General features: G+C 44.4%; 2 protein-coding genes across 4 annotated transcripts in view; one reads left to right on the forward strand and one right to left on the reverse strand.

Annotated features, from left to right (window-relative positions):
- Positions 1-665: 665 nt before the first annotated feature.
- LOC104350081 (beta-microseminoprotein) lies at positions 666-2,431 on the reverse strand. Its single transcript, XM_009955810.1, has 3 exons — positions 2,308-2,431; positions 1,670-1,772; positions 666-795 (listed from the first exon to the last, which is right to left on the reverse strand). Exons 1-3 carry the CDS (start codon positions 2,429-2,431, stop codon positions 666-668), a joined length of 357 nt encoding a protein of 118 aa, XP_009954112.1.
- Positions 2,432-19,491: 17,060 nt separating this feature from the next.
- Positions 19,492-25,005, forward strand: part of LOC104347540 (WASH complex subunit 2A) — a 37,397-nt gene continuing 31,883 nt past the window's right edge. For all 3 annotated transcript variants that reach the window (XM_086466872.1, XM_086466869.1, XM_086466870.1), the window contains exons 1-7: positions 19,492-19,605; positions 20,125-20,289; positions 21,905-21,970; positions 22,606-22,779; positions 23,452-23,545; positions 23,948-24,006; positions 24,817-24,864. In XM_086466872.1, coding sequence (XP_086322998.1) covers positions 19,492-19,605; positions 20,125-20,289; positions 21,905-21,970; positions 22,606-22,779; positions 23,452-23,545; positions 23,948-24,006; positions 24,817-24,864 — 720 coding nt within the window. The remainder of the gene's footprint in view (positions 19,606-20,124; positions 20,290-21,904; positions 21,971-22,605; positions 22,780-23,451; positions 23,546-23,947; positions 24,007-24,816; positions 24,865-25,005) is intronic.

Genomic DNA, 25,005 nt, shown 5'->3' on the forward strand with positions numbered 1-25,005 from the left:
ACACCTGGCAGCAGGTCAAAGTTGGTAATGGAGAGGAGCAGTCACTGTTATTGAGTGCCGACATTACTGAAAAGAAGGGGAAAAAACCCCACCTCAGTTTTTTTCAGGTCACAGGTGTTAGCAGCAAGGGTCTTGCCAAAATTCCTTCAGCAGTTCAAGTGTGTCCTGTCTGCCCTGAGTAGGAGCCATTGTACAGTGCATCCCTTCCAAACGGTAATGGATTTTGACACCTGGTGAGCTAAAATGTCTGCTCTGACCCTTGGCTAGAACAGAACCTGTGAAGTGTGAGAGAGGCTTGTGCTGGGGTACTGGTGCACGGCATGTCAGAGTAGTGAGGCGAGTGCATTTTTTTCTCAGAGAAGGTGACATTGCCCTGTGTTATTAAAAAGAAAGAACCATCATTATGAAGCATTTCTTGATGTTTCATCTGGATTTATTACATTCAAAAAAGCTCAGCAATACCAATGCAAGTAATGACAGAAATGAGACATTGTATCTGACTATGCACCTTGTATACTGAATTAGAACAATTTGATTAGAAGTGAGCGGCTGAAGTACTCTCTCTTACAAGATCTCCCATGTCTTCAAGCTTCTCTGTGATGGTAAAGCATCTGCAGGAAGGGGAGGAATTCCATGGTGCAGAGAGGTTTGGAGCAGGTGGGTTGTTAGCCCACACGAGAATAGACAAAACACTCCTTTGAGGCGTCACTCCTCTGCACCACATCATAGTCACAGCTTTCCTTGTTGAAAACAACTTTACAATTCTCTTTGTCATAACCAATAGGAGTATGAAAGCTGTCAGTAGCAAAGAGAAACCAAATGTTAGATTGAGAGCAATAAAAGATTCAATACTTCAGTTGTTATAGCTTGAACTAATGCTGAGTGAGATATCTCTGGAACTACGGCTAAGACAGCCTGGCTAGCTTGAGTGCCACACAGCTACAGCTTCCAGGGCCTCAAATAATGCCTTGCTGCACTGCGCTGTGTAGATGTACCAGTATGCTCAGCATTAGCTTAGGGATTTCTAGCACAGCACTCTGCAGTGTGACATAAGCATGGTCTTGGCATGTTCTATCTCTTTCCCATTAATTTTTCATTATTGCAAATTTGCTTAGAATGTGGTAGCTGTTTTCTGACAGATTGAGTGTCACCTGAGCAAAAGCGACGATCATAATCAAGCCATTTTGGCCCTTTGAGAAGGTAGGATAAGAGGAAAGGAGGATGTGGAGATAGATACTTCAGAGCAGAGCCTTTTCAGCCTAGTCACTAGAGAAAAGCACCTCCAGAAAGGAATTCAGATGATGATAAGCCCTTTACAGGAGCCTCACATAAATCACTTGTGGAATGAATTCCTTCCTAACCCCACTTTTCCTGCTAAGGAAAGACTTAACTGCAGTGTAAGAGGAGTTCACAGGTTCCTCAAAATTAAAGGCAAGCACCAACTTGATGTGTCTGGAAAGGCCTGTGTCCATCCCAGTCAGCAGAAAGTGAACTAAGGTAAACACAGCCAAGGATCCAAATGATCACGAGCTATATGTGGCTTGCCCTAGCTCTGTGGCATGGGTGAGGAAAAGCTCTCTTATGCCATTAGAAACTTATTTATCACCAGCAAATGGAAAGCTGTGGCCTTCCTATGGGCAATTGATGTTACCAAAAAGTTCAAACTTACAGGGAGCAGCAACGCATTGCATCTCGGCTGCAGCTGCATCTGAAACAATTCTCTGTCCTTGCAATTTCTCCGAAGGGATAGATTTTTCCTTCCAGGACACAGCCTGCATAAGACAGCAGCAAAATAAAACGTGTTTTTAAGCCTCCACATAAAGGCTGAAAAGTTTAAAGATTATTTCAAGCTTTCTGAAAATGTTTTTCTTGGCAATAGTATAGTAGAAGTCATTTTGTTTGCTGGGTTATTACCTGGACTATTTTGAGAGCCTGAACTTGTTTCTTCTTCACTTGTTAGAGACAGTTTCAGTGTGACAGATCTGGGATGAAAGAGAGCAACCCAAAAGCTGGGTCTGCCACCTCACACCAGACTTTATTCAGAACTGCTCTCAACCCCTGCATCAGCTCCATGTGCTGGAATAGCAATAGCAGCCTACCATCAATAGCCATAATATTGCTGCAACCATACCCAGTCCAGGGGAAGACTTTATTTTTCCCTATTTTTGGCAGCTTGGTGCTGGAACCTCCTATTTGTGTCTTTCTGTCGTCTCCGCCCTCCCTTGTACTTTGAGCCCTTCCAGGCAGCTTCACATAGAGTCGAGCTACCACAGAACAATTGAGTGAGCGGACCTTCCCCATTCTTACCTTTGTCAGTCTCCCCTGGCTTGTTCAGTTTAGAAAAGCAGTATGCATCACCCAGTGTCACTATGATGCTTGTTGCAACAAGGAAAGCCAGAAAGCTGTTCTGCAAGAGAGAGACAGAGCCCATGGCACTAATTTGATTCCACTTTGATTATCTTTGTTTTCAAAAGATAACTCACTGAACCTGAAGCAAAAAATTAGATATAACCTTATGTGTACGTGAAAATGTTGGAAAAAGGCACTCCAGATATTTCACTGCATTGATGACTTTTTCCTTTAGGTGGGAAGAGACAAAATGACATGACATAAATGTGTCAGCAGCATCATTCCCTGCTGAAGTCCAATCTCTAGAAATCACAAAAAGCTTTGATGGCATTATACAGTTGAAATCCCTGTCAGACTCTTATTAAAATCCCTATCAGACTCTTATTAGTGCTTTATTTATTGCCTTTGAGTCAGATTTAGCTACTTCTCCAGCAGACCACTGTCTGTATAGCATCACATGGCTTTGCTTTCGGTACAGCAATTTCCCCAAATTTGGCAGTGGAGATCTCAGACTTAATTCTATTACAGTAATTTTTTCTTAAATAGGTGCCTGAGTAGGGAAGAGAGACACAAATAAGCGTCTTAGGGCAAAATTCCAGTGCTGTACATTCTGCTTAGCAGCATGTGAGCCATCTTGTCAGACCATGCACACACAGTCCTGGACACATTACAGAACACCCTTTGTTTTGCCTAGTGGTGGCCACAGCTAAACATTTGTAAGAGCTCTTCAGAGATGTCCACGGGAAACTGCTGAACAAGCAGGACTTTTTTGAAAAAGCCTGGATAACTTTGGAATGGCGGTTATACTGGTGTAGAGGGACTGGAGAAGCATGAGAGAGCACGGGGTTATTTTGATGGATTGCTCAAGCTAGATAACTTAAGGCAAAAGTTTAGGAATGGCCAGAGGCTGAGAAACAACAGAGGAAGTTATTTAAATTTTCCTGATAGCACTTTCAGATTAACATGAAAGGATTGTAAAATAAGCAGATCTTTCCAAGTTACTGTTCTGAACTCCAAAGGCTATTGCTACTTGAAACTGGGGTTTAAAATAGCAGTGAGAGGCTTTGTTTTTAGGAAGCTCTGATGCCTACCTTGGATTACTCGAATCATGAATGTCAAAAGACACTTAAAGGTCCTGAACCTTAGGCAGATGGTGAGCCAAGGGGAATCTCCTCTGTCTGCTGTGGAAAAAAACTTGCTATTTTAATCCTTGATGTGCTGCTTTCTTACAGGGCTGAGTAATAGTTACGGTGTGGTGAAAGTGAGGAGGAGGGTCTATGGAGTGGTCTGGGAAGGTTGTAATGCTTAATTTCCATAGTGGTTCTGTGATTTGGAGTTCCTGAGTTTTTGCAGTCAAATAGAGCCAGTTGCCATGCTGAGCACCATAGCCAGAATGAGAGAAGTTAAGAAGAAAGACTGAAACTCCTCTTAAACTGTGCTATTGTGTGGTGACTGGCCAAAGGAAAATTATCTAAGCAACTCCTCTTCTGTGAAGTTGTAGGCTGTAACATTGCAGCTGGTCTCTGCTGAGGCTCCACATGCATTTGTCACGGATCTGTGGGGCTGTGTTGTGCAGCTCTCTGGGGTTTTGTGAGCTCAAGGAATCACAGCTTCCCACAGAGGATCTCAACATGCTTTGGATCCTGCTTGCTGTATATTAGTCATCCATCTTGAGTTTGGTGGTAGCTTTCCTCCAAACTGGTTCAGGTGTTTGCAACAGCACAGGCCAGTTCTACCAGAGGTCTTACTGCTGGCTTACTACGTGTCTTTATAGAAAAGACTAAAATCCTCCTTTTGCTGTGCTGGGCTGTCTTCTGTGAATGTTTTATCCTTTGTTTGCTCCAATATTTGTCCTTCTCTTGCTATTCCTAGAAATGTCAGTCAGATGAACTTGGGCATGCTCCTCTCTAAAGATCAAAGTTCTGGACTTTCCACTGAATCTAAACAGAAACAGAACAGGAAGTCTGTGGTGTCTAAACGCTGTCTAAACTGGCTTTATGCTGGAACAACCAAAGGCTATGCCAGCTAAGCAACAGTTAGCAGTAAAGGGCCCACATATATGTAGGCTGAGCACAGAGGGTATCAAACAGGTAAGAAAGCACTGGCAGAAACAGTATCCCTTATTAAAAATAGCAAAGATGTTACAATGATGCCAAGGGCTCTTAGTTAAACATCAGAGTTGTGTTGTTCTGGGTGGTCTGTGAGCAAGGCACTTCAAGGAATTTTTTTTTTCTTTTTTGGCTTGTTTGCTCTCTTAAAAAGGGGATGCCACTAGCCATGTTGCAAAACAGAATCTTCCAAACTGGATTTAATGGCCTGTGCAAGTGGGTGAATTAATGTGGAATGACCTACAAGATCATTTTGTTCAACTAGGACTTGTCTGAGTACAGACAAGCCCTCAGGAATGCCTAGGCAGAGAAAGTAGTAGATGATGATTTCTCCCTTTATTTATGAATCTACATGTATTATAGAAACTACTGCTATTCTGTAAAACTTATGCCATTCTGAGATTCTCATCAAAGGTAGTAATTGATGTCTGCAACTTTGGGGATTATATGAGCATAAATTAGAGGAAAACTGGGCCATAGGGCTTTGTCTATTTAGCATTACCTAACTGTTGATTCAGATTCTGCAAACAAATCTGGAGGCTTGAAGAGCTGAAACAGAACACAACTTGACACATGAAAGGAGAAATGCAGATGAAATACACTCTGTATTATAGTTTTCATCATAAAGGGTCTATATTTTAAACCATATTTCATATCTATAGGGTTTTTTAAGCACAGTCCTAAATATTTACAAAATTCTGAACATTTTCACAAACAGTTCTGAGAAAAGGATAACAGCAAGTGAAAGACTAAGAGATATATGTGTACACTTTCTTGCAAAGAATTACAAAACAACACAATTCACAGTAATCTTCACTAAAGTGTCACTTTCTTTGCATCTTGCAGTTTTTTGATAGAATATATCCACATTTAAAAACGTATGACTAGGTGATTTTCTTAAATATCCTTCTCCTGCAGTTTTAAAACAAATAGCTACTGTATCCTCATTTTTAAACAAACAACAAAAAGTCTAAACCTTTGACTTACCATTGTGGAATGCTTGGCTCCAAGCATCCAGAAAGACTCTGCAAATGCTTTATGTGGAATTTGAGAGCAAATATTTTATAGTGCCTTTATGTTGAGCAATTCAAGTCGAGGGAAAAAAAAAAAAAAGCTTACTCAACTCAAATGCAGTTATGTTGACATTTCTGAAGAAATCACTGAAATTTCGCCAGCTGGCAATGAGAAAATGTTTGATTCTGTGGAACACTGACATAAGTAAAATGTTGAACCCAGAACTCTGTACTCCTTGGAAGCATTATGATTAGAAGAAATGCCTTTCTGATGAAATACAAGTATTGATAGCTAAGCTGTAGACATTATTGTATGGCTAGGTGATTTTTAGCTGTGGCAGGAATGCACACTGACCATTTCAGTGGGCTGGATTATGCTTAGAGTAGGGAATTGGGTATTACTAGCTTAGGGAGCTTTTGCCAGATCTTTGATACTCATGTTTAATGCTGCGGTATGCACTGTAAGGTAACTAAATGTACTTAGCCATTACCAGTATTAAAACTTCTGAACATTGAGATCTTAGTCAAAGCTGGATCACATTAAAACATTTCTCTTTCTCCTTACCTAAAATAAAGATTTCCTCTCAAAAGCCTGCTGTTGCTCCTGTGGGACTGCTCAGGCTTTGACCTGAATAACTGTGATAGACTATATGATCATTTTTATATGTGCAAAATACTTTCACAAGCAGTGATAAATTTCAGATTACTAATCAAATAGGCTACTTTCTTTTGCTCCTGCAACCTCTTTTCCTATTCCTACAAAATTTTTTAAAAAATCTTTAAAGCATGGCTTAAGAAAGCACAGTTTATTTCACATTAACATGACCAGACTTAGTCATTGTCACATTAAGTATTGTATGCAAACTCTGTCAGTAATGATTTTATATTTTCTCCCAGATCACTTGATATAAGGGTTTCATACAAGTGTAGAGAAACTATAGACGATGAGCACCAAACTATGGCTTGCAGCAGTTTTACAGCATTCCCTGCCCTTCCCTTCACCTGCCATGTCCAGGCTTTGCTATCCTAAGGTCACCCTGAGCTTGACAGGAAATTTTATGCCAGTCCTTTTTGTGGTTTTTGATAGAAAGCTCAAAGCAAGACTGTTCTTGCTTTCAAAGCAGTTGTTAGGCAGAACACCTTATTCTCCTGCTATTGAATTCTTGATAAAGATGCTAGAGCCCTGACAGCTGCACTGCTGATTGTCTGGTGGTAGGCTGACACTCCGCTGAGTGCCTTTGAACCTCCTGCCTCAGGATACGCAGATCTTGCTTTAAAAGGATTTAGTCTTTTCCTAAGTCTTAGATCTGGTTACATCACCAGTGAGTTGCTTTTTTAATATGTGTTTTTGAAGAATGACTGCCTCCATAGCACTGCACTAATTTGCTTTTCACCAGTTGTCATACAGCATGAGAGACAAAACTGCCTGACAAGCTCTCCCATGAAAAGTGTATCATCCTTGTGATCAGCGCAGCCACTTCTGATCATTTTCAATATTCTTATGAAGTTAATAGCTGGGTTATGAAAACATGCGGTGTTGAAGCTCTGCCTTTTCTGAATGCAAGACTACTAAAAACCAGGAAACTTTTTTAAGGCTTTGTTGGTAGGACAGTTGCTAAGGATTTCATGCTTAGGCATTTCCTAGTTGAACGCTGCTAAACATGTCTGATCTCTTTCAAGCTTGTCACATTAAAGGGCAAAAGAATTTGCAGAAAATAAACCCCCTTGCTTTCCAGACAGTCCTCAGATATCAGAGGGGCTGGGGGCAGCTGGGCTTAGATTCTGAGTGATGCCTGGTTTGGCTCTAGGAGTCTGGTTCAATATAAGTCTAGCGGCGCTTAACAGCTCACACCGCTAGATAGATAATTGAATATCATGATTACGGAGTCCCTGCACCGTCAGTCTAGCAGCACTCGACAGAACTATCACGGCCACATGTAGGAGTGTGGTTGCATTCAAAAGAGCTCACACGGCTAGATTAATGATGGCGCAGTTTATTAGAGCAGTGACAGATACAGAAGTCCTTTGGATTGCCGGAGATATATTCACTGTCTGCAAAGCACGTGTGAGTTTAGATAAGAATAACACAACCTGGCTATTAAACACATGAAGTTATAAAAGCAACTCTATAGAGATTTCTAAGTTTTCCAAGAAGCACTCGGTGTAACTGAGTGTTCAAGTCTTACCCAAAGGTGTCCCTATGGGGGGGAAGAGAGGGTCAGCCTATCAGCTGATCCCAGAAGTCTATGATGGTCTGTGACTTGTGATCAATGGTATCTTCCCTAACATCCTTCTCCCATAAGCTACTTTTACACTATTTTTTTACCTTCCAGGTGGAGCTTGAGTGACTCTAGTCATACATACCTTTATTATCATTGGTGTAAAATTCTCTCGTTTCACTTTTAAAGGTATAGACTAAAGAAATTCAGGGCGCAAGCTCAGTAAGGGGTGGTCGCACCTTGAAGGTGGGTAGCTTTTGGGATGGAGGTGTGTTTTGGGATTATAATGAGATTATAATGAGCAAAGTTCACTCAAAGGATAGTATTTTGTCAAAAATTGACAGAGTGTTGGTCAAGTGTAGCAAAGATGCAGGTTATCAGTTCCACAATACCACCAAGTTCCCATTCCAGCAGTGGTACCACAGAGCCTGCCCATGGTGTTTTCACTCCACTCCTCCCTCCATGCCATTTCTTTCTTAGAGTCAGCACATCAAGCTCCCCTGAGGTTGCCAACACCTGAGGTTGCCTAGGGAATTTCTGTGGGATGGATTCCTTGCATACCCACTGCATTGTGTTTTGTTTCTTTCCTTAATGTGTGAACAACGCCGCATCTTTAATATAAATCTAATTTCCAAGTGACTTCTAGTAATTATCCCACACAGCTTCACAGGAGGGGGTTTCTCTTAAGCATTGATACCTGGAGAAATCTCTGAAAAGGTTATCCTGTCCAGCTATTATGGTATTATTTTTGTAGTGGGTATAAGTACTTTTCTAGGACCTTCTAAAAAGCAGGTTGATTTTGGGTGATGGTAAGGAAGGTGATGCCTTTTACCCTTGTCCTGTACCCACAATCCTGCTTCATGATCCACTGGCAATTTGCAGCTCAAGGTAATCTATTGTTACCAGGCCATTTGTCAACTGTTTTTAGAGCTGGAGAGAGAAAGAAAAGCCTCATTCCTCTAGTTTCACTTCCAGGTTATTTAAAAATCTTCTAGTTAAACTGATGTAAAACCTAGCAGATGCTATTCCTTTATTTCAAGCATAGTAAACTTTATGTCAATTTATACCTAGCAATAGGTTTAAGTAGTAGTTCAGCAATAGTTTAAGTAAATTTCCTCTCAGCTAAAGATAAACTGCTAGAGAGATTCATTGTAAGTGCAAATAAAGGTTTTTGCACTGGCTTAAATAAACTAATTTCAATACATTATTGTTAAGGAACTCTGGAGTATAAGCAATAGTTTAGAATAATGTTCTTAGAGAGAAACCATATTATATTTTGCTGGATTAGATTTGCCGCTATCGTGGTTGCTTCTATATATCAGGATTGATGTATTCTCTGCAGCAGCAGTCCATCAGCAGCAATTAAAGTCATGAACCTTTAATAGCTTTAGAGGCAATGTTGCTCTTATGGGAATGAATTCTGTAAGCAGGAGACCTAGAAAGATCCTAGGCACAGGACCTAGCAAGAATTCTTTGGTACATCTCTAGAACTGCCTTGCAGCTTTATTCCCTTTGTAGCTGCCTTCAACTATTCATCTAAGTATGTATAATTCTGATCTATCCAGTTTCACATGAAAAGAAATACGCTTTTCCTTCCTTTTTAAATGTAAGATTCATGTTCAACCACACCAAGCTGAGTAGTGTGGTTGATATTCTAGAGGGAAGGGAGGCCATCCAGAGGGACCTTGACAGGCTGGAGAGGTGGGCCCATGTGAACATCATGAAGTTCTACAAGGCCAAGTGCAAGGTCCTGCACCTGGGTCGGGGCAATCCCAAGCACAAATACAGGCTGGGTGATGAGTGGATTGAGAGCAGCCCTGTGGAGAAGGACTTGGGGGTATTTGTGGAGGAAAGCTGAACGTGAGCCACCAATGTGCGCTTACAGCCCAGAAAGCAAATTGCATCCTGGGCTGCATCAAAAGCAGCATGGCCAGCAGGTCGAGGGAGGTGATTCTGCCCCTCTGCTCTGCTCTCATCAGAACCCACCTGCAGTGCTGCATCCAGCTCTGGGGCCCCCAGCACAAGAAAGACAGGGACGTGTTCAAGCAGATCCAGAGAAGGGCCATGAAGATGACCAGAGGGCTGGAGCACCTCCCCTATGAGGACAGGCTGAGAGAGCTGGGGTTGTTCAGCTTGGAGAAGAGAAGGCTCTGGGGAGACCTTATAGCTGCCTTCAGTATTTAAAGGGGGCCTTCAGGAAAGGTGGGGAGGGACTCTTTACTGGGGAGTACAGTGATAGGACGACGGGTAATGGTTTCAAACTGAAAGAGGGTACATTTAGATTAGATATTAGGAAGAAGTTCTTCACTGTGAGCATGGTAAGGTACTGGAACAGGTTGCCCAGAGAAGCTGTGGCTGCCCCCTCCCTGGGTGGTGTTCAAGGCCAGGTTGGATGGGGCTTTGTGCAACATGGTCTAGTGGAAGGTGTCCCTGCTCATGGCAGGGAGATTCGAACTAGGTGATCTTTAAGGTCTCTTCCAACCCAAACCGTTCTGTGATTCTATGTTCTTACTTTCTATCAAAAATGCTTTGCCTTTCAGATCCTGCAAAGCCAGAGGGCAGATGCCCTTGTGATGGATTAATACTTGATGAGAGAACAAGTATTTTGCAAAGTTCACTGCTGATTCTATAGAACTTGCATAATCATGCAGATAAATATTTGCACTTAAGTAAGTCACACAGATACCTAAAGCTCATATATGTTGGAAATAAACATAATTTTTAGCTTAGATAGGTTCAAAACCTACTGAGGAAAGCTAGAAAACTCCCACTAACTTTGCAGCCTTCAGATTAGAACTTAGGGCTTGGATCAAGTAAAGCACCTAAGTATATCCTCAGTTTTAGCCATATGAGTAGTTCCATTGTCTCCAGTGGAGCCACTCCTTGTTCTCAAACACACACTTGGTGAAAAGCTTTGCTGGATCTAACCTGGAATACAAGTTCACAGTCATCCTGTTTCTGTGTTGATAAATCAACTATGATTGATATGAGAAGTTTTATTTCTTGACTTGTTTACAAAAGTGGGAGGGTAGCACTATTTCACTAGTCCTGTGAATTTCATGTTTCAAAGTTTTGCTAAACACTGAAATAGAAGACCATGGGACTGTCATTTGAGAAGTTTTTAATTTTTTTATTCTGATACTGACTTAATGCTTGACTTCAGGTGGCTCCCTTAAGAAAGTGTGTCAGAGATTTCAAGTTTCAGAGCTTATTACCTGACCGTAGGTACCTGACTGTAGGTACTGTAGAACCCAGAGATAGAACCCAAAAGTCAACTTCCTCTGTTCCTCACACTCAAGACATGCCTACCCCATACCAAATGGCAGTCCTCCAAGACTGTGATTTTACCATGAGAGATGAACATTTGGGATCAAAGAAGGATCAAACCCATGTGGGGGAAACCGTGAGCCAAAGAAGTCATGTGTCTCCAAGTCCAGGTTCCTTTAGGGGATTAGCAGTTCTGCTCTGGATTCTTTTCCTCCTTTAGGATTTTTTGTTAGATGAACTGAGTTTATCATCCTGGTTATTTTTTTCCTGCTTGCCCAACAACTTACTACAGTAAGTCATTTGACTCAGTACATGGCAGCAAGGTCTTTTAGGTGATGTGGGTAATCAGAGTCTGCTTATTTCTGATACATAGGTTATAATTAATTATTTTAAAGGAAAGCTAATTTTTAGTTTCCTGAAACAAATAAATACCTCATAGCCAAGTGGTGGGTTCAGTTGTTGCATTAACCAGCAATCACAGAATCAAAGAATGGTAGGGCTTGGAAGGGACCTCTGGAGATCTAGTCCTGTTAAAGCAGGTTCACCTAGAGCAGGTTGCGCAGGACCATGTCCAGGTGAGTTTTGAATGTCTCCAGGGACGGAGATTCCACAGCCTCTCTGGGCAGACTGTTCCAGTGTTCTGTCACCCTCAGAGTAAAGAATCTCCTCCTCATGTTGAGGCAGAACTTCCTATGCTCCAGTTTGTGCCAGTTGCCCCTTGTCCTCTCGCTGGGCACCAGTGAAAAGAGCCTGGCCCCATCCTCTTGACAGCCACCCTTTACATATTTATAGGTTGGTAAGGTCCCCTCTCAGTCTTCTCTTTTCCAGGCTAAAGAGCCCCAGGTCTCTCAGTCTTTCCTCATAAGAGAGATGTTCCATTCCCCTCATCATCTTCGCAGTCCTCCGCTGGACTCTCTCCAGTAGTTCCTTGTCTCTCTTGAACTGGGGGGGCCAGAACTGGACACAACACTCCAGATGTGGCCTCACCAGGGCAGAGTAGAGGGGGAGGACAACCTCCCTCGACCTGCTGGCCCCACTCTTCTTAATGCTCCCCAAGATGCCATCAGCCTTCTTGGCCACAAGGGCACATCACTGGCTCATGGTTAGCTTGCTGTCCACCAGGACTCCCAGGTCCTTTCCTGCAGAGCTGCTCTCCAGCAGGTCAACCCCTGTACTGGTGCATCAGGTTATTCATTTCTGGGTGTAGGACCCTACATTTGCCCTTATTGAACCTCATTAGGTTCCTCTCCACCCAGTTCTCTTGCCTGTCCAGGTCTCACTGAACAGCAGCACAGTCTTCTGGTGAATCAGCTGCTCCTGTCAGTTTTGTGTCATCAGTAAATTTGCTGAGGGTACACTCTGTCCCTTCATCCAGGCCATCGATGAATATATTGAATAAGACCGGATCCAGTACTGACCCCCGGGGAACACTGCTAACTACAGGCCTCCAAATGGACTCTGCACCACTGATCACAACCCTCTGAGCTCTGTCCTTCAGCCAGTTCTCAATCCACCTCACTGTCCACTCATCTAACCCACACTTCCTGAGCTTACCTATGAGGATGTTGTGGGAGACAGTGACAAAAGCCTTGCTGAAGTCAAGGTACACAACATCCACTGCGCTCTCCTCATCCACCCAGCCAGTCATCCCGTCATAGAAGGCTGTCAGATTGGTCAAGCATGATTTCCCCTTGGTGAACCCATGTTGACCACTCCTGCTAACATTCTTTTTCTCCATGTGCTTAGAGATGACATCCAGAATGAGCTGTTCCATCACCTTTCCAGAGAGGAAGGTGAGACTGACTGGCCTGTAGTTTCCTGGGTCCTCTTCCTTGCTCTTTTTGAAGACTTTTGGAGTGACACTGGCTTTCCTCCAGTCCTCAGGCACCTCTCCTCTTCGCCATGACCTTTCAAAGATGATGGAGAGCAGCTTAGCAATAACATCTGCCAGCCCTCTCAGCACTCGTGAGTACACCCCATCAAGGCCCATTGATTTCTGGGTATCTGGTTTGCCTAAATGATCTCTATCCCAATCCTCCTTGACCAAGGAGAAGTCTTCCTTTCTCCAGGCTTTCTCTCTTACCGCCAGCATCTGAGATTCTTGAGGGCTGGCCTTAGCAGTAAAGAGTGAAGCAATGAATCCCAAGCAGGAGGAGAAGTACCTCTGGGGGCTTCAGACACCTGTGCTGGTCCAGTGAGAGCACGTGTGCTTATTTCCAGATAGACACTCCTTTCTACACTGTGCGCCAGAGGCTGAGGCATCTTCAAGCCCTAACTTCACTTGTCACCCCCAAGTCATTTTGCAGCCTGCAGATAATACAGGTGCTGGGACTACCTCTCGGAGGCTGGGGAGTTCTGGTAACTGCAGAGCTTGGACAACCCCATCTCTCCATATGTGTATCAAGCCATACAATACAACCTGTGCATGAGAATGACGAGTGGCAGGGAACGTGAAGAACAACGTACAAACTGTGTTGGGGTCCTTTCCTGTGTGATACAGAAGGTTATCTCTTAATTGTAACCTGACTTTCTCGTTTGTTTGCATCCTGTTCAAGTTATAAAAACATATTTACTTTCTGTTAGCTATTGGGAAAGTTGGCTGTGGTATTCTCTTCCATTTTTTACCCTGTAAATAATTGTGAGTTTAAGCAAGAGCTCTGTCTGTTTAAGGTTTTGATAGCATTTCCAGTGTAATGGAATAGAAAACAGTACTTCTGCCAAAGTTTCTCCCCACAGGAAAAAAATTACCCAGGTTAACTATATGACATATCATTACCCAGATTATCAAGAAGAGAGAGTTATATTTAAATTTATATTGAGTGTCATGTCAGGAGTTTAAGTCTTTGTCCACTGTAAGCTGTAAATTCTTCATGGAAAATGCTAATGGGAATTTAGTAGCCACTTCACACATACAGTTTAAAAAAATAAGTAAAAGAGAAAAATTGGATCCCCCTAATAATCCTGTATGAATAAATAATATTTCTCATTATTTCATAATCTGTATATGTTTGTTAGAAATCATTCTGTCTTTAATACAGTTCATATGGCCTAGCAGTGAATGGGTATAGCATACATGATACCTCCCTTAAAGCTGGCCATGTTGTTTATAGGGATATTTTCTGGACAAAACGATTTATTACTTGGTTTGAGAGTAGTCAGGATGAAAATGCTTGCTTTCAGCTCTGCAGAAGTTGTGAAGAGACAGTAAGCTGTGATCATACATAACAAGCACGCAATACTGTCCTTCAAATTACTTTCAAGGTTGCGCCTTCTTTCCTTTAGCCTTCTACAGCCATTCTGCAGCTGCTAAAAGTTCTGTGCAGTCCTATGGGCCTGTAGAAATTATTGTGGGTACACACTGGGGACCAGGTCCATGGGAAGGAATAGGTGTCAGCTTGTGCAAGTGTAAATACTGGATTTCCTCCTTTGCTTTGGAATTGCTTCTTGTGCTGATGTTCATAGATGTTTCTTTATGGATATGAAGAACAAGCTTTGAGGTTAACACAACCTATCCTTAAACTGGTGGATTAAGGAGTCCTAGTGTGCTCTTTGGTCTGGATAACTCCAACTGTTTGTAGTGCCCCTCCCCACCACCTTTTGTCCCCTTTTCACGCTTTGATTTCATAGGAAGGAATCTTAGAGATCTAAGCCAGGAGAAAGCCATCCAGATTGCTATAGCACAGAATCCCTAAGTATGCCAGGATCAGCCCCCAGTGCTCAATACAAAGTCTGCTGATTTCATTGCTATATTGAGGAGGCAAATTACAGACACATATTTATGTCTCTATCCCTAAGTCAGCTGGGAAATTCCAGAGCCAGCTGTAATTTCAGGCATAAACCCCAATGCCAAGTCTGTGTGTAAGCAAGTTTTCACACTAGGGCAAAAAACTTTCATTACTATTGTCTCCAGTTTTAAGTGTTGGCTTCTCAGAACTGACCAAAGTATTTATGGTTTGGCAGAAGTCTGGGGTAGTAAATTTCTAGACAGGGCTAACAAGCAATTTCAGGATAGATAGTGGCTTTTTCCACCATGGAGCAACACTGCAGAAAATAGGCTGAAGTAGGACCAGAAAGTGATCCATAAAGGTTTCTTTCCTCTTCCACCGTGTCTTCATAACTATAGGATCCCATTATGGTGTGCTAGCTTTTCTACAGAAACTGGAGGGCAGAGGAGAGCAGCAACTGCAGTATGTGCTATGTTTCTCAAATCTGTCTTGTGTATCTTTTCTTCAAACCCTTTGTGTCCTGTACTCTGTCCCACCTCTGCAATCCATGGGGGCCTTCCAGTAACCTGACTGCCTGACCCCACCTTAAATGCTTTCACTGCAGCCTTTCGGAGTCCTGCCAAAAGCCCTCTGGCTCATTTCAGTCTGCTGCAAAATGCAAGAGGCTGGGACTGGCAGAATTACAAGGAACGCCAGTGTGCTGTAACCTCTGTCCTTGTGGCCAAGCAGGAAAGCACTTGTCCCCCAAACTGATTCCAGAACACTCTGCCATGCTCTGGAAGGTCCTAGGGAATCTGAGCTGCACAGACACTGATCTCATGGCCACATAAGAGCAGCAAGCTGTGCCACGGAGCTAAGCCATGCCTGTAAGCACGGGTGTCAGAGAGCTCAGCTTTATGCAATCTTACATGTTGTTTCTTAATATGCAAATTAGCCTCGATGACATACGTGATTTTTGATACCCTTACATTGCATATTCATTTGGAAAGCTCAGAAGGGGACAGCAAGTGGTTTTTCTTGTTGCCATCTTCTCTCTAACTTTTAAAAGGAACCTGTCTAAATTCCTCTCTAAAAGGAATTTTAGGACTGAAAACACTTTTTGCGACCCTGACCGTGATGTTTAGGTTGGGACTTCTCAAAAGCAGATTTTTATTGTGCCATCCATAGCCCTCCATGCTCAGAGACTCGTGTATATATCACAAATAATCAATTTCCCCTAAGGGAACATTCAGGTTCCATGTTGCTGTCTTGGTCTTTTTTGGGGGTTTATTTTTGTTTTTTAACGGAAGCTAATCTGCAAGACCCCCAGACCTGAAGCTGCCTGATGGTAAGACCCTACATTTTTCAGCATCAGTACACATAGAGCATATAGACGTCACATTTCGTAATGCACAACGTTCTGTACCAGCAAAACTCTGCATTATCAACAAAGCACTTGTTGGATTCTGTTCCACATTTTGGTGAATATGGAAAGTAACTAAAGGCATTTTTTTTTTTGTTTTGGAATATTGCAGAGCAAGGAACTATAGCAAAAGCCTTGGAGATAAATTTTAGATTGATGCCATTTGTGTGGTTTTCAACAGTCAAGACATTGTGAAACTAGCTTGTGTTAATATTTTTCTACTTGTACTTTGTTACTTTCTGCTTTATTATCAGTATATTAAAATTCTTTACATTCTGTTATGGTTGAAGGTCTGAACCAGTTCACTAATGGTACCTTGTTATAGAATCACAGAAAAATAGAATTAAAAGGAATACGATGATGCTTTGCTTTTAGAAGTTCCTATGTCCCTAATCTAGCAATATCCTTCAAGTATCGGGATCTAGCCATTAAAATCAATTTATGAGAACCTGGAGATTTTGGGTGGATTTTCTTATTTAAATTGAGAACCCAAGTAAGCACCCAAGTAAGCAGTAAATCACCCACTGCCCTGGTTCCTCATGAGGTCTTCTGTGGTATCGGTGTAGTCAAGTGCAATAAACAAATAAACTCCATGTGCTAATATCAAGAGCTGTTCCAAATTGATTATTTCCAATGAATTATTTAGCTACCAGCTGGAAGAACAGATTATTTTATTGTCATTTGCTTTCTGGTTAATTCACTTGTAATAAAGAACATATGAAATACAGTGGTATGACAAGGGGTTTTTTTAATCCATTGGGAAAAAATGTCTTAGTGAGAAAGTAGGAAGTTAAGAGTGGGTGTTTGACCTGTAAAGGCTCAGGGATAATTGGCTGTGAATCCCAGTTCAGCAATTTGTACTGTATATTTATTTTAGTGTATATATAGTGTTTTCTTCCAGCAAATCCTGGAATTCCAGTGTGGGTTTATTAAGATTCATCCAGTTTAAATCAAAGGAGATTTTACCTGACTTGTAGGGTAAATCTTGCACTTACTTTTCTAAGAAAAGCAGGGGGGAAGGGTCGCTGTTTACTTCTAAGCCTGGGCATCGGCACCCCCCTTGCAGTGCTCCAGCAGGACTGCCGCGGTGCCGCAGGCTGCTGCCCCGACCTCCTGCTCCTGCCACCCTCGGCTTTGTCCCCGGTGCGGAGCAGGGCCTCACTGTGCGCACGTCCGCGGCGGGTCACGAACGGCCTCTCGGTCACGGGCGCCAGGCCCTTGCAGCAGCTGCTGCTCTCGAAGCCACCTCCCGCCCGCTTCTCCGCTCCCGTCGTCTGGGGGGAAGGGAAGGGAAGGGAAGGGAAGGGAAGGGAAGGGAAGGGAAGGGAAGGGAAGGGAAGGGAAGGGAAGGGAAGGGAAGGGAAGGGAAGGGAAGGGAAGGGAAGGGAAGGGAAGGGAAGGGAAGGGAAGGGAAGGGAAGGGAAGGGAAGGGAAGGGAAGGGAAGGGAAGGGAAGGGAAGGGAAGGGAAGGGAAGGGAAGGGAAGGGAAGGGAAGGGAAGGGAAGGGAAGGGAAGGGAAGGGAAGGGAAGGGAAGGGAAGGGAAGGGAAGGGAAGGGAAGGGAAGGGAAGGGAAGGGAAGGGAAGGGAAGGGAAGGGAAGGGAAGGGAAGGGAAGGGAAGGGAAGGGAAGGGAAGGGAAGGGAAGGGAAGGGAAGGGAAGGGAAGGGAAGGGAAGGGAAGGGAAGGGAAGGGAAGGGAAGGGAAGGGAAGGGAAGGGAAGGGAAGGGAAGGGAAGGGAAGGGAAGGGAAGGGAAGGGAAGGGAAGGGAAGGGAAGGGAAGGGAAGGGAAGGGAAGGGAAGGGAAGGGAAGGGAAGGGAAGGGAAGGGAAGGGAAGGGAAGGGAAGGGAAGGGAAGGGAAGGGAAGGGAAGGGAAGGGAAGGGAAGGGAAGGGAAGGGAAGGGAAGGGAAGGGAAGGGAAGGGAAGGGAAGGGAAGGGAAGGGAAGGGAAGGGAAGGGAAGGGAAGGGAAGGGAAGGGAAGGGAAGGGAAGGGAAGGGAAGGGAAGGGAAGGGAAGGGAAGGGAAGGGAAGGGAAGGGAAGGGAAGGGAAGGGAAGGGAAGGGAAGGGAAGGGAAGGGAAGGGAAGGGAAGGGAAGGGAAGGGAAGGGAAGGGAAGGGAAGGGAAGGGAAGGGAAGGGAAGGGAAGGGAAGGGAAGGGAAGGGAAGGGAAGGGAAGGGAAGGGAAGGGAAGGGAAGGGAAGGGAAGGGAAGGGAAGGGAAGGGAAGGGAAGGGAAGGGAAGGGAAGGGAAGGGAAGGGAAGGGAAGGGAAGGGAAGGGAAGGGAAGGGAAGGGAAGGGAAGGGAAGGGAAGGGAAGGGAAGGGAAGGGAAGGGAAGGGAAGGGAAGGGAAGGGAAGGGAAGGGAAGGGAAGGGAAGGGAAGGGAAGGGAAGGGAAGGGAAGGGAAGGGAAGGGAAGGGAAGGGAAGGGAAGGGAAGGGAAGGGAAGGGAAGGGAAGGGAAGGGAAGGGAAGGGAAGGGAAGGGAAGGGAAGGGAAGGGAAGGGAAGGGAAGGGAAGGGAAGGGAAGGGAAGGGAAGGGAAGGGAAGGGAAGGGAAGGGAAGGGAAGGGAAGGGAAGGGAAGGGAAGGGAAGGGAAGGGAAGGGAAGGGAAGGGAAGGGAAGGGAAGGGAAGGGAAGGGAAGGGAAGGGAAGGGAAGGGAAGGGAAGGGAAGGGAAGGGAAGGGAAGGGAAGGGAAGGGAAGGGAAGGGAAGGGAAGGGAAGGGAAGGGAAGGGAAGGGAAGGGAAGGGAAGGGAAGGGAAGGGAAGGGAAGGGAAGGGAAGGGAAGGGAAGGGAAGGGAAGGGAAGGGAAGGGAAGGGAAGGGAAGGGAAGGGAAGGGAAGGGAAGGGAAGGGAAGGGAAGGGAAGGGAAGGGAAGGGAAGGGAAGGGAAGGGAAGGGAAGGGAAGGGAAGGGAAGGGAAGGGAAGGGAAGGGAAGGGAAGGGAAGGGAAGGGAAGGGAAGGGAAGGGCGGTCTTGGCCCAGCCGCAGCAAGCTCAGCCAGGTTCGCCCCACAGCCCTCCCGGGGCCGTACGCTGTGGCGGCCGATTTGGGACCAGGTGGGTGCCCAGGGGGCTCCTCTGCTCCGCCCGGGCTGCGCTGGTCCCAGCACGGACCGCTCTGCGGCCACCATCACCCCCGCGGACGTGATGGCTTCCCGATGCCTCCCGCCCGCCGCGCGCGGCCCCGCCGCGCCCCCTGCCGCCCTGCCCGTACGCACGCCGGACGGGGCGGGGCCGGGCCGGGCGGCGGGTCACATGACGGCGCCCAGCTGACTGCCGGGCGGGCGGCGCGGCGGATGGCGCCGGCGGGCGCGGCGCGGCCTGCTGTAATGGTAAGCGCCGGAGCGGGCGCGCTCGGGCCGGCCGCGGCCGCGGCACTGTCTCCTCGGCTCACTGTCCTTCTCCCGCAGATGAACGGGGCCCTGCGGGACGCGGCGGAGCCGGCGCCGGTGTGGGAGCGGCCCTGGTCGCTGGAGGAGATCCGTAAGGGCAGCCAGAGCTGGTCCTTGGCCTCGGACGCCGGGGTGAGCGGTGCGGCCGGGGCCGGGACTGAGCCTGTGGCCGGAGGGGTGCGCAGGCCGCTGCTACCCTGGCCGCGGCCTCCCCCGGGGCTTGGAAGGTGTCGGGTGGGGCCGGGTGCGGGGCGGTGCTGCCGCCCGCTGGCCTGAGCGGCGGCCGGGGGTCGGCTGGCCTGGTCTACCTCGGGAAGGGAGCTGCGGTAGCCGCCCCCGGGCCCCGCCGGGCGGAACGCGGAGTGGGCAGCCCTGGTCAGGGCCCGGCGGTCGGCAGGCGCTCCCGTTGCTTTATCCCCCGGTCTGGGTGAGAAAACTGAAATGAGGAGTTGGCCCAAAAGGAAATGCAGAATCAGGAGGAAAGAGAGTAGGATGAGACTTGGTCCTGGGTGTATGTGAGGCTGCTTTTGTCTGAACTGTGTGTGTTTTGATGCTCAGTTGAAGTGTATGATCTGCTCTGCCCGTGTCATAAACGGTGCCGAAAGAAAAAGGAGCTGGATGCTGACTATTGCTTTCCTGTGTTGTAAACAGCTTCTGCGTTTTCTGCAAGAGTTCTCCCAGCAAACCATTTCCAGGACTCATGAAATCAAAAAGCAAGTAGATGGATTGATTAGTGAAACAAAAGCCACAGACTGTCGCCTTCATAATGTCTTCAATGACTTTCTTATGTTGTCCAATACACAGTTCATAGAGAACGTGAGTATGTTCTTGTACAGCATCAAGCTTGTACTTCAACCATTGGTGTTATCCCTTACTGTAATGTGGAAAAGTGATTTGACTTTTTGGCAAGTCTGGTGTTAATTTAGAGATGAAGTGACTTTTAATTGCTTTCTGTGGAAGGGTGTCCTAATTCCTTCATGAGTGGTGCACTATCTATATTGGCAGATTCCCTTTTGCCTCTTCTGCAGTACCTTCCTTCCTTGTTTATATGTAACATAGAGATCAGAGTTTTTAGGACTGTAAAAGATCTCTGGGATGTCATGGTATGTCTTTATAGGTAGCATGAATGTGGGATTTGGCTGCACTTTGCTATCTAAATATGAGAAGTGTTACACAACGCTGTAAATTTGCCCACTAGTGTTATTTAGGCTAAAAGCAGTTGGTGTTAAAGGTGTTGAACTGCAGGCAGTTGTTTGTTATGTTTGGTCATGGTGAGCATATTTGTTTGTTAATATTCCCACTTTATGAATTTGTCTGTTCTAGAAAGGTAAAAGCTAGACTTGAAAGCCTGTTACAACACTGTATCTCTAGGAGTGCATGTATAATTAAGATCTAGAGCTTCAATAGTCTTTCAGATTTGTGGAGGATTTTTTGGCACTGTGAGTTCTATCAGGTATTTTGTCTTGATCAGCATGGTTCTGAGGCCACACGTGTCTCATCTGAAGCCATGATGCTATTATTGGAAAGATGTTGGCAGAGGACAAGATGATGGAAATCTGGATTTCTGTTGTGGGGTATTTTAGTGGTGGTTTGGTTTTTTTTTTTCAGAGCTGCAATGCCTTTTTTTAGCCTACCTTTGCTCTTCAGCATGATTCTGCTGAGGACAGTTTGTACCAAACGTCTTAAATCTTGGGTGCTTGAAGCTGCTTGTTCCCAAATTTAAGTGCACAGAAATAGGTCCTCATTTATAGTTCTCATTTTAGTTAATGTGAGAGATCCATCCCATCCTAGGAGAAAACTGCTCCTGTGTTTGAGAGATTTGGATTTCAGTTTGCAGGTTCAAGGGAGAGTTTTTATTCCCCTATGTCTCCTTGTAGCTGATCCTACAAAAGCGTGCTAAAAGAGCTGGATGGGAGGGATCATCAAAACAAGCTGAAGGCTGAGGGAGGACGTCTGCCTTCTCTGTAAGTTCAGGAGAAGGGTAAACGCTAAAGAAGGCAAGCAACTAAATGACAGAAAACAAAAGGAAAATAGCCCAGAAGTAAACTCAATTTAACTTTGAAGGTTTCTAGAATAGCTTTATGTTAGAGGGGTTAGAATGGTGGGTTTTTAACATATTCATGTCAATCTGTGAACGGGGCTAAATGGTCAACTTGTTTTCTACTACTGCAGTGACATTTGCAGTCTTGAATTACCTCAGTTCAGTTGAGAGGCTGCCTGATGATAACATCAGGATGATGACTTCAGTGCATGAAGGAGGCTATGAAGATGCTTGGCATCATCCATAGCTTCTTTTTTTTATACGTGTAATGAATTAATGTGTGATTAACTACACATTAACAGTGTATTTTATTTTGTTGGTGGTGCCTATGGTTTAGCCCCTGCAGCAGTACGTTGATCTTACTTGACTTAATTTTGCTTGACTTTTTAGAGGGTATATGATGAAGAAGTGGAAGAACCTATTCCCAAAGCTGACGTTGGAGACAGAACAGAGCAGGTAGTTAACTTAAACTGCCTTGAGCAGTGCCAGTATGTTTGCAGCTGTTGCCTACCTTCTCATTTTCAAATTTATTTTGCGGACATTTACAGCTTACAAACAGAACTGTTTCCTTTCTTCTTGAAGTCTCTCTGTTGGATAGTGTATGTCATTCAAACGTAAAGTTGACAGTAACGTTGGAGGCTAGTACAGTGTGTTATAATCTGTTAGGGCCTCCCCAAGCTCAGTACTGTGTCCAGTAGACAAGACTTGTCAATTTTCAAATGGCTATGCATGTTTTTTTGGCAAGAGAACTGAGGCCTTGGGCCTTCTTACTGGATTCAGGAGTAGTGAATTGGGGAAGCAGAATCTGACTGCAATTCCTAGAGATAAAAACTCAAACAGATTACAGTCTAGATGAATTATACCATAAATTTTTCCCTTGATGGGCTGAGAGCACAGACAAGATAGTACTGTGCTGGTTTGGATGTTTAGAACATCTGTTTCTGGGAGTGATAAAGATGAATTATGTCAAGCAAAAAAGGTTTCTGAAGGTCTTTCTCTTAGTGCAGTGAAAAAGCTTTCATTGTACTAATTTGAAGTTAAAATTTTGCATGCATGTTGCAGTGAGATTGTTTTGTTCCTTGTTACTAAAGGAAAAGACACGGGAACAGAAAGAAGCTGATCTGATCCCCAAAATCCAAGAAGCAGTGAATTATGGGTTGCAAGTTCTGGACAGTGCGTTTGAACAGCTAGACATCAAAGCAGGCAACTCCGACTCGGAAGAGGAAGAAAGTAATGAAAGAGTGGAACTGATACTTGAGCCTAAGGTACAGAGACCTATTCTTGCTGGGAGCATAGGTTTGTGTTTGGCTTTGTTGGACTTGCTCTTTGCTTCTGTCAGCAGTATCACTGCATTGGTATAAAATTGATATTTGTTACCTAAAAAGATAATTTGATGACTACATCTGAAGGGGAAGTGCTCCTTGCTGAGCTGTTCCTTGTATAGCCTGCTTGTTTTGCAGTTGAGTTAGCATTAAGATATGGTACCCTGAAGGGAGTTAGTTTAATGGCAGTAAACTTGGAAAGGGAAGTCTCAATTCTGGGTGTAGTTGGACCTTTAGGTTTCTTGCTTTTTAGGTACAAACTGTATCTTCATAGGTGGTTTTTACTGTCCCAGTACTTAAGAACCATAGGTGCAGGATTCAGGATAAGACTGATGCCTGCAAGTTTTTGAAAGTATAGTCTTCTATTAGGCGACACCTAGAGAACAAGTTGAGACCACACAAATAGAAGTAGCCTCCTTCTTTGACAGTGTTAAAAAGGAATAAACTTCATCTGGCCCACCCAGTTGCATGCTGACTTGAAGCATGTGTCTGAGAGTCTCTTTAAACAAGCTTGTATGTTTCTTCAGTTAAAACAAGGGGGGTAAGACTTCTGTCTTCATCAGCAATGTAGAGCTGCTCCTAGATGTCAGAAATACCTGATGTTGTCTCTTCCAGGATCTCTATATTGACAGACCTTTGCCTTACTTGATTGGCTCACAGCAGTTTATGGAGCAAGATGATGTTGGCCTTGGAGATCTCTCTAGTGAAGGTATGGGCTGGCATGACCTTTTATGTGAGTAACTAGTTCCTAATCTGAGACTTTGGTCTGTTTTAACTCACAGCTTGGATTATACTGCATAGCGTTCTTGCATGTTTAGATGTATACTGTGATTAGATGGGGAAAAAAATGGGCACGATGCTGTAGCAACCACTTTTCCAGTACATAGAGCAATAACTTCTCAGTAACTTGTGCTCTGTGTATTAGAAATGCAAAGTGCTAAAATTTCAGTAACCTTCAAAGCTCTTCCAAACCACTCTTTTTTTTTTTCCACCTGATTTTTAGTTCTTTTCACAAAGCCTTTAAAGTTGCTGTCAATATGTCTGGTGACCACATTGCTCTGTGTACAGATGTCATGTCTGATCTTAACTTTTCTGTTTTCATTTAAAATAGAAGGAACAGTAGATAGTGATCGTGGAAGTGTAATTGACAGTGAAGAGAAGGATGAAGAGGTAAGTGACAAGTGACAGAGTACTGACTGCTTTGCACAAGCGTTCATGGGTCCTTGGTTGTGTGTAAGGCTATTAGTTACCTTGCTTTTTCATGTGGGGTCTCAAGATAATATTGCACAATGTCTGCTCCCTATGTCTGTTGTGGTAAGTATGTTTTTCGTTATTATTCTTATGCAGTAGTTTCCTCTGCAGCTCTTCAAAGGAGCAATAAAGTGGTGTTGGCTCTGCTGTTATAGTAGAATACTTCACACTCAAGTGTTTTATTCCACTCTAATTTCACTTTGTGAACAAATCAGATTCTTACCAAGAATTGCGTTTATGGAGAACAAATCTGTTGTAAAGTACAGTTACAAAGAATAAGATGGAGACTAACAGAAGCAAGTTTAAAGTTAAGCAGGTGTCAGTGATGCATCTCCAGGCTTTGCCTCCTAAATCTGCTGCATTGGACTGTCAATTTCTGATATGTTTTGTCTGCCTTGGCTGGGATATCTCTGTTTTATAACTGTGCTATGGAGCACTCCCTTTTTCCTGAGGAGTTTGCTTTTGGTGTCTTTGCTCAATTAAAGTTAAATGCCTTGAGAGTTACTCAAATGCATGGTCAGGTGGAGCTTGCTGTCTTTGCTAAATTAATGACTTTCTAGTGAGCTTCATTCATAAAAGAGGTCAGCGGTGGGGAAAGAATTCCTTGGTCTGATCACAGTGAGGAGATCTGAGTGTCCAAACCCAAGCAAGTCCAGAGCTTCTGAGCCCTCATGTAACCACTGGACATAGTAATGTGTGATACTTGTCTTTGGGTCTCTTGTGTTCCAGGAATCAGATGATGAATTTGGAAATCCCAGTGAAGATGACCCAAAGACGGTACGGTTATACACATACCTGAAGTACTGTCCACTTGTGACATGTGCAAGGATGCAAGAAAGAGGAGATAAGAGTTCTAGAAAGTTAACTATTAGAAACTTTGGTTAAGCCTGGTTTGTGTAACTTTGTACAGGAAGGTTC

Source organism: Leptosomus discolor, chromosome 6 (genome assembly GCF_034619465.1).
Source record: "Leptosomus discolor isolate bLepDis1 chromosome 6, bLepDis1.hap2, whole genome shotgun sequence".
Lineage (NCBI taxonomy): Eukaryota > Metazoa > Chordata > Aves > Leptosomiformes > Leptosomidae > Leptosomus > Leptosomus discolor.

What these genes read in the sequence shown, in the direction of transcription:
- LOC104350081 (XM_009955810.1), bottom strand. Translation starts at nt 2,431, where the DNA reads ATGGGCTCTGTCTCTCTCTTGCAGAACAGCTTTCTGGCTTTCCTTGTT. An exon ending in GCCAGGGGAGACTGACAAAG is followed by an intron (nt 1,773 to 2,307) that starts GTAAGAATGGGG and finishes TGTCTTATGCAG; the next exon opens with GCTGTGTCCTGGAAGGAAAA. An exon ending in GCAATGCGTTGCTGCTCCCT is followed by an intron (nt 796 to 1,669) that starts GTAAGTTTGAAC and finishes TGCTACTGACAG; the next exon opens with CTTTCATACTCCTATTGGTT.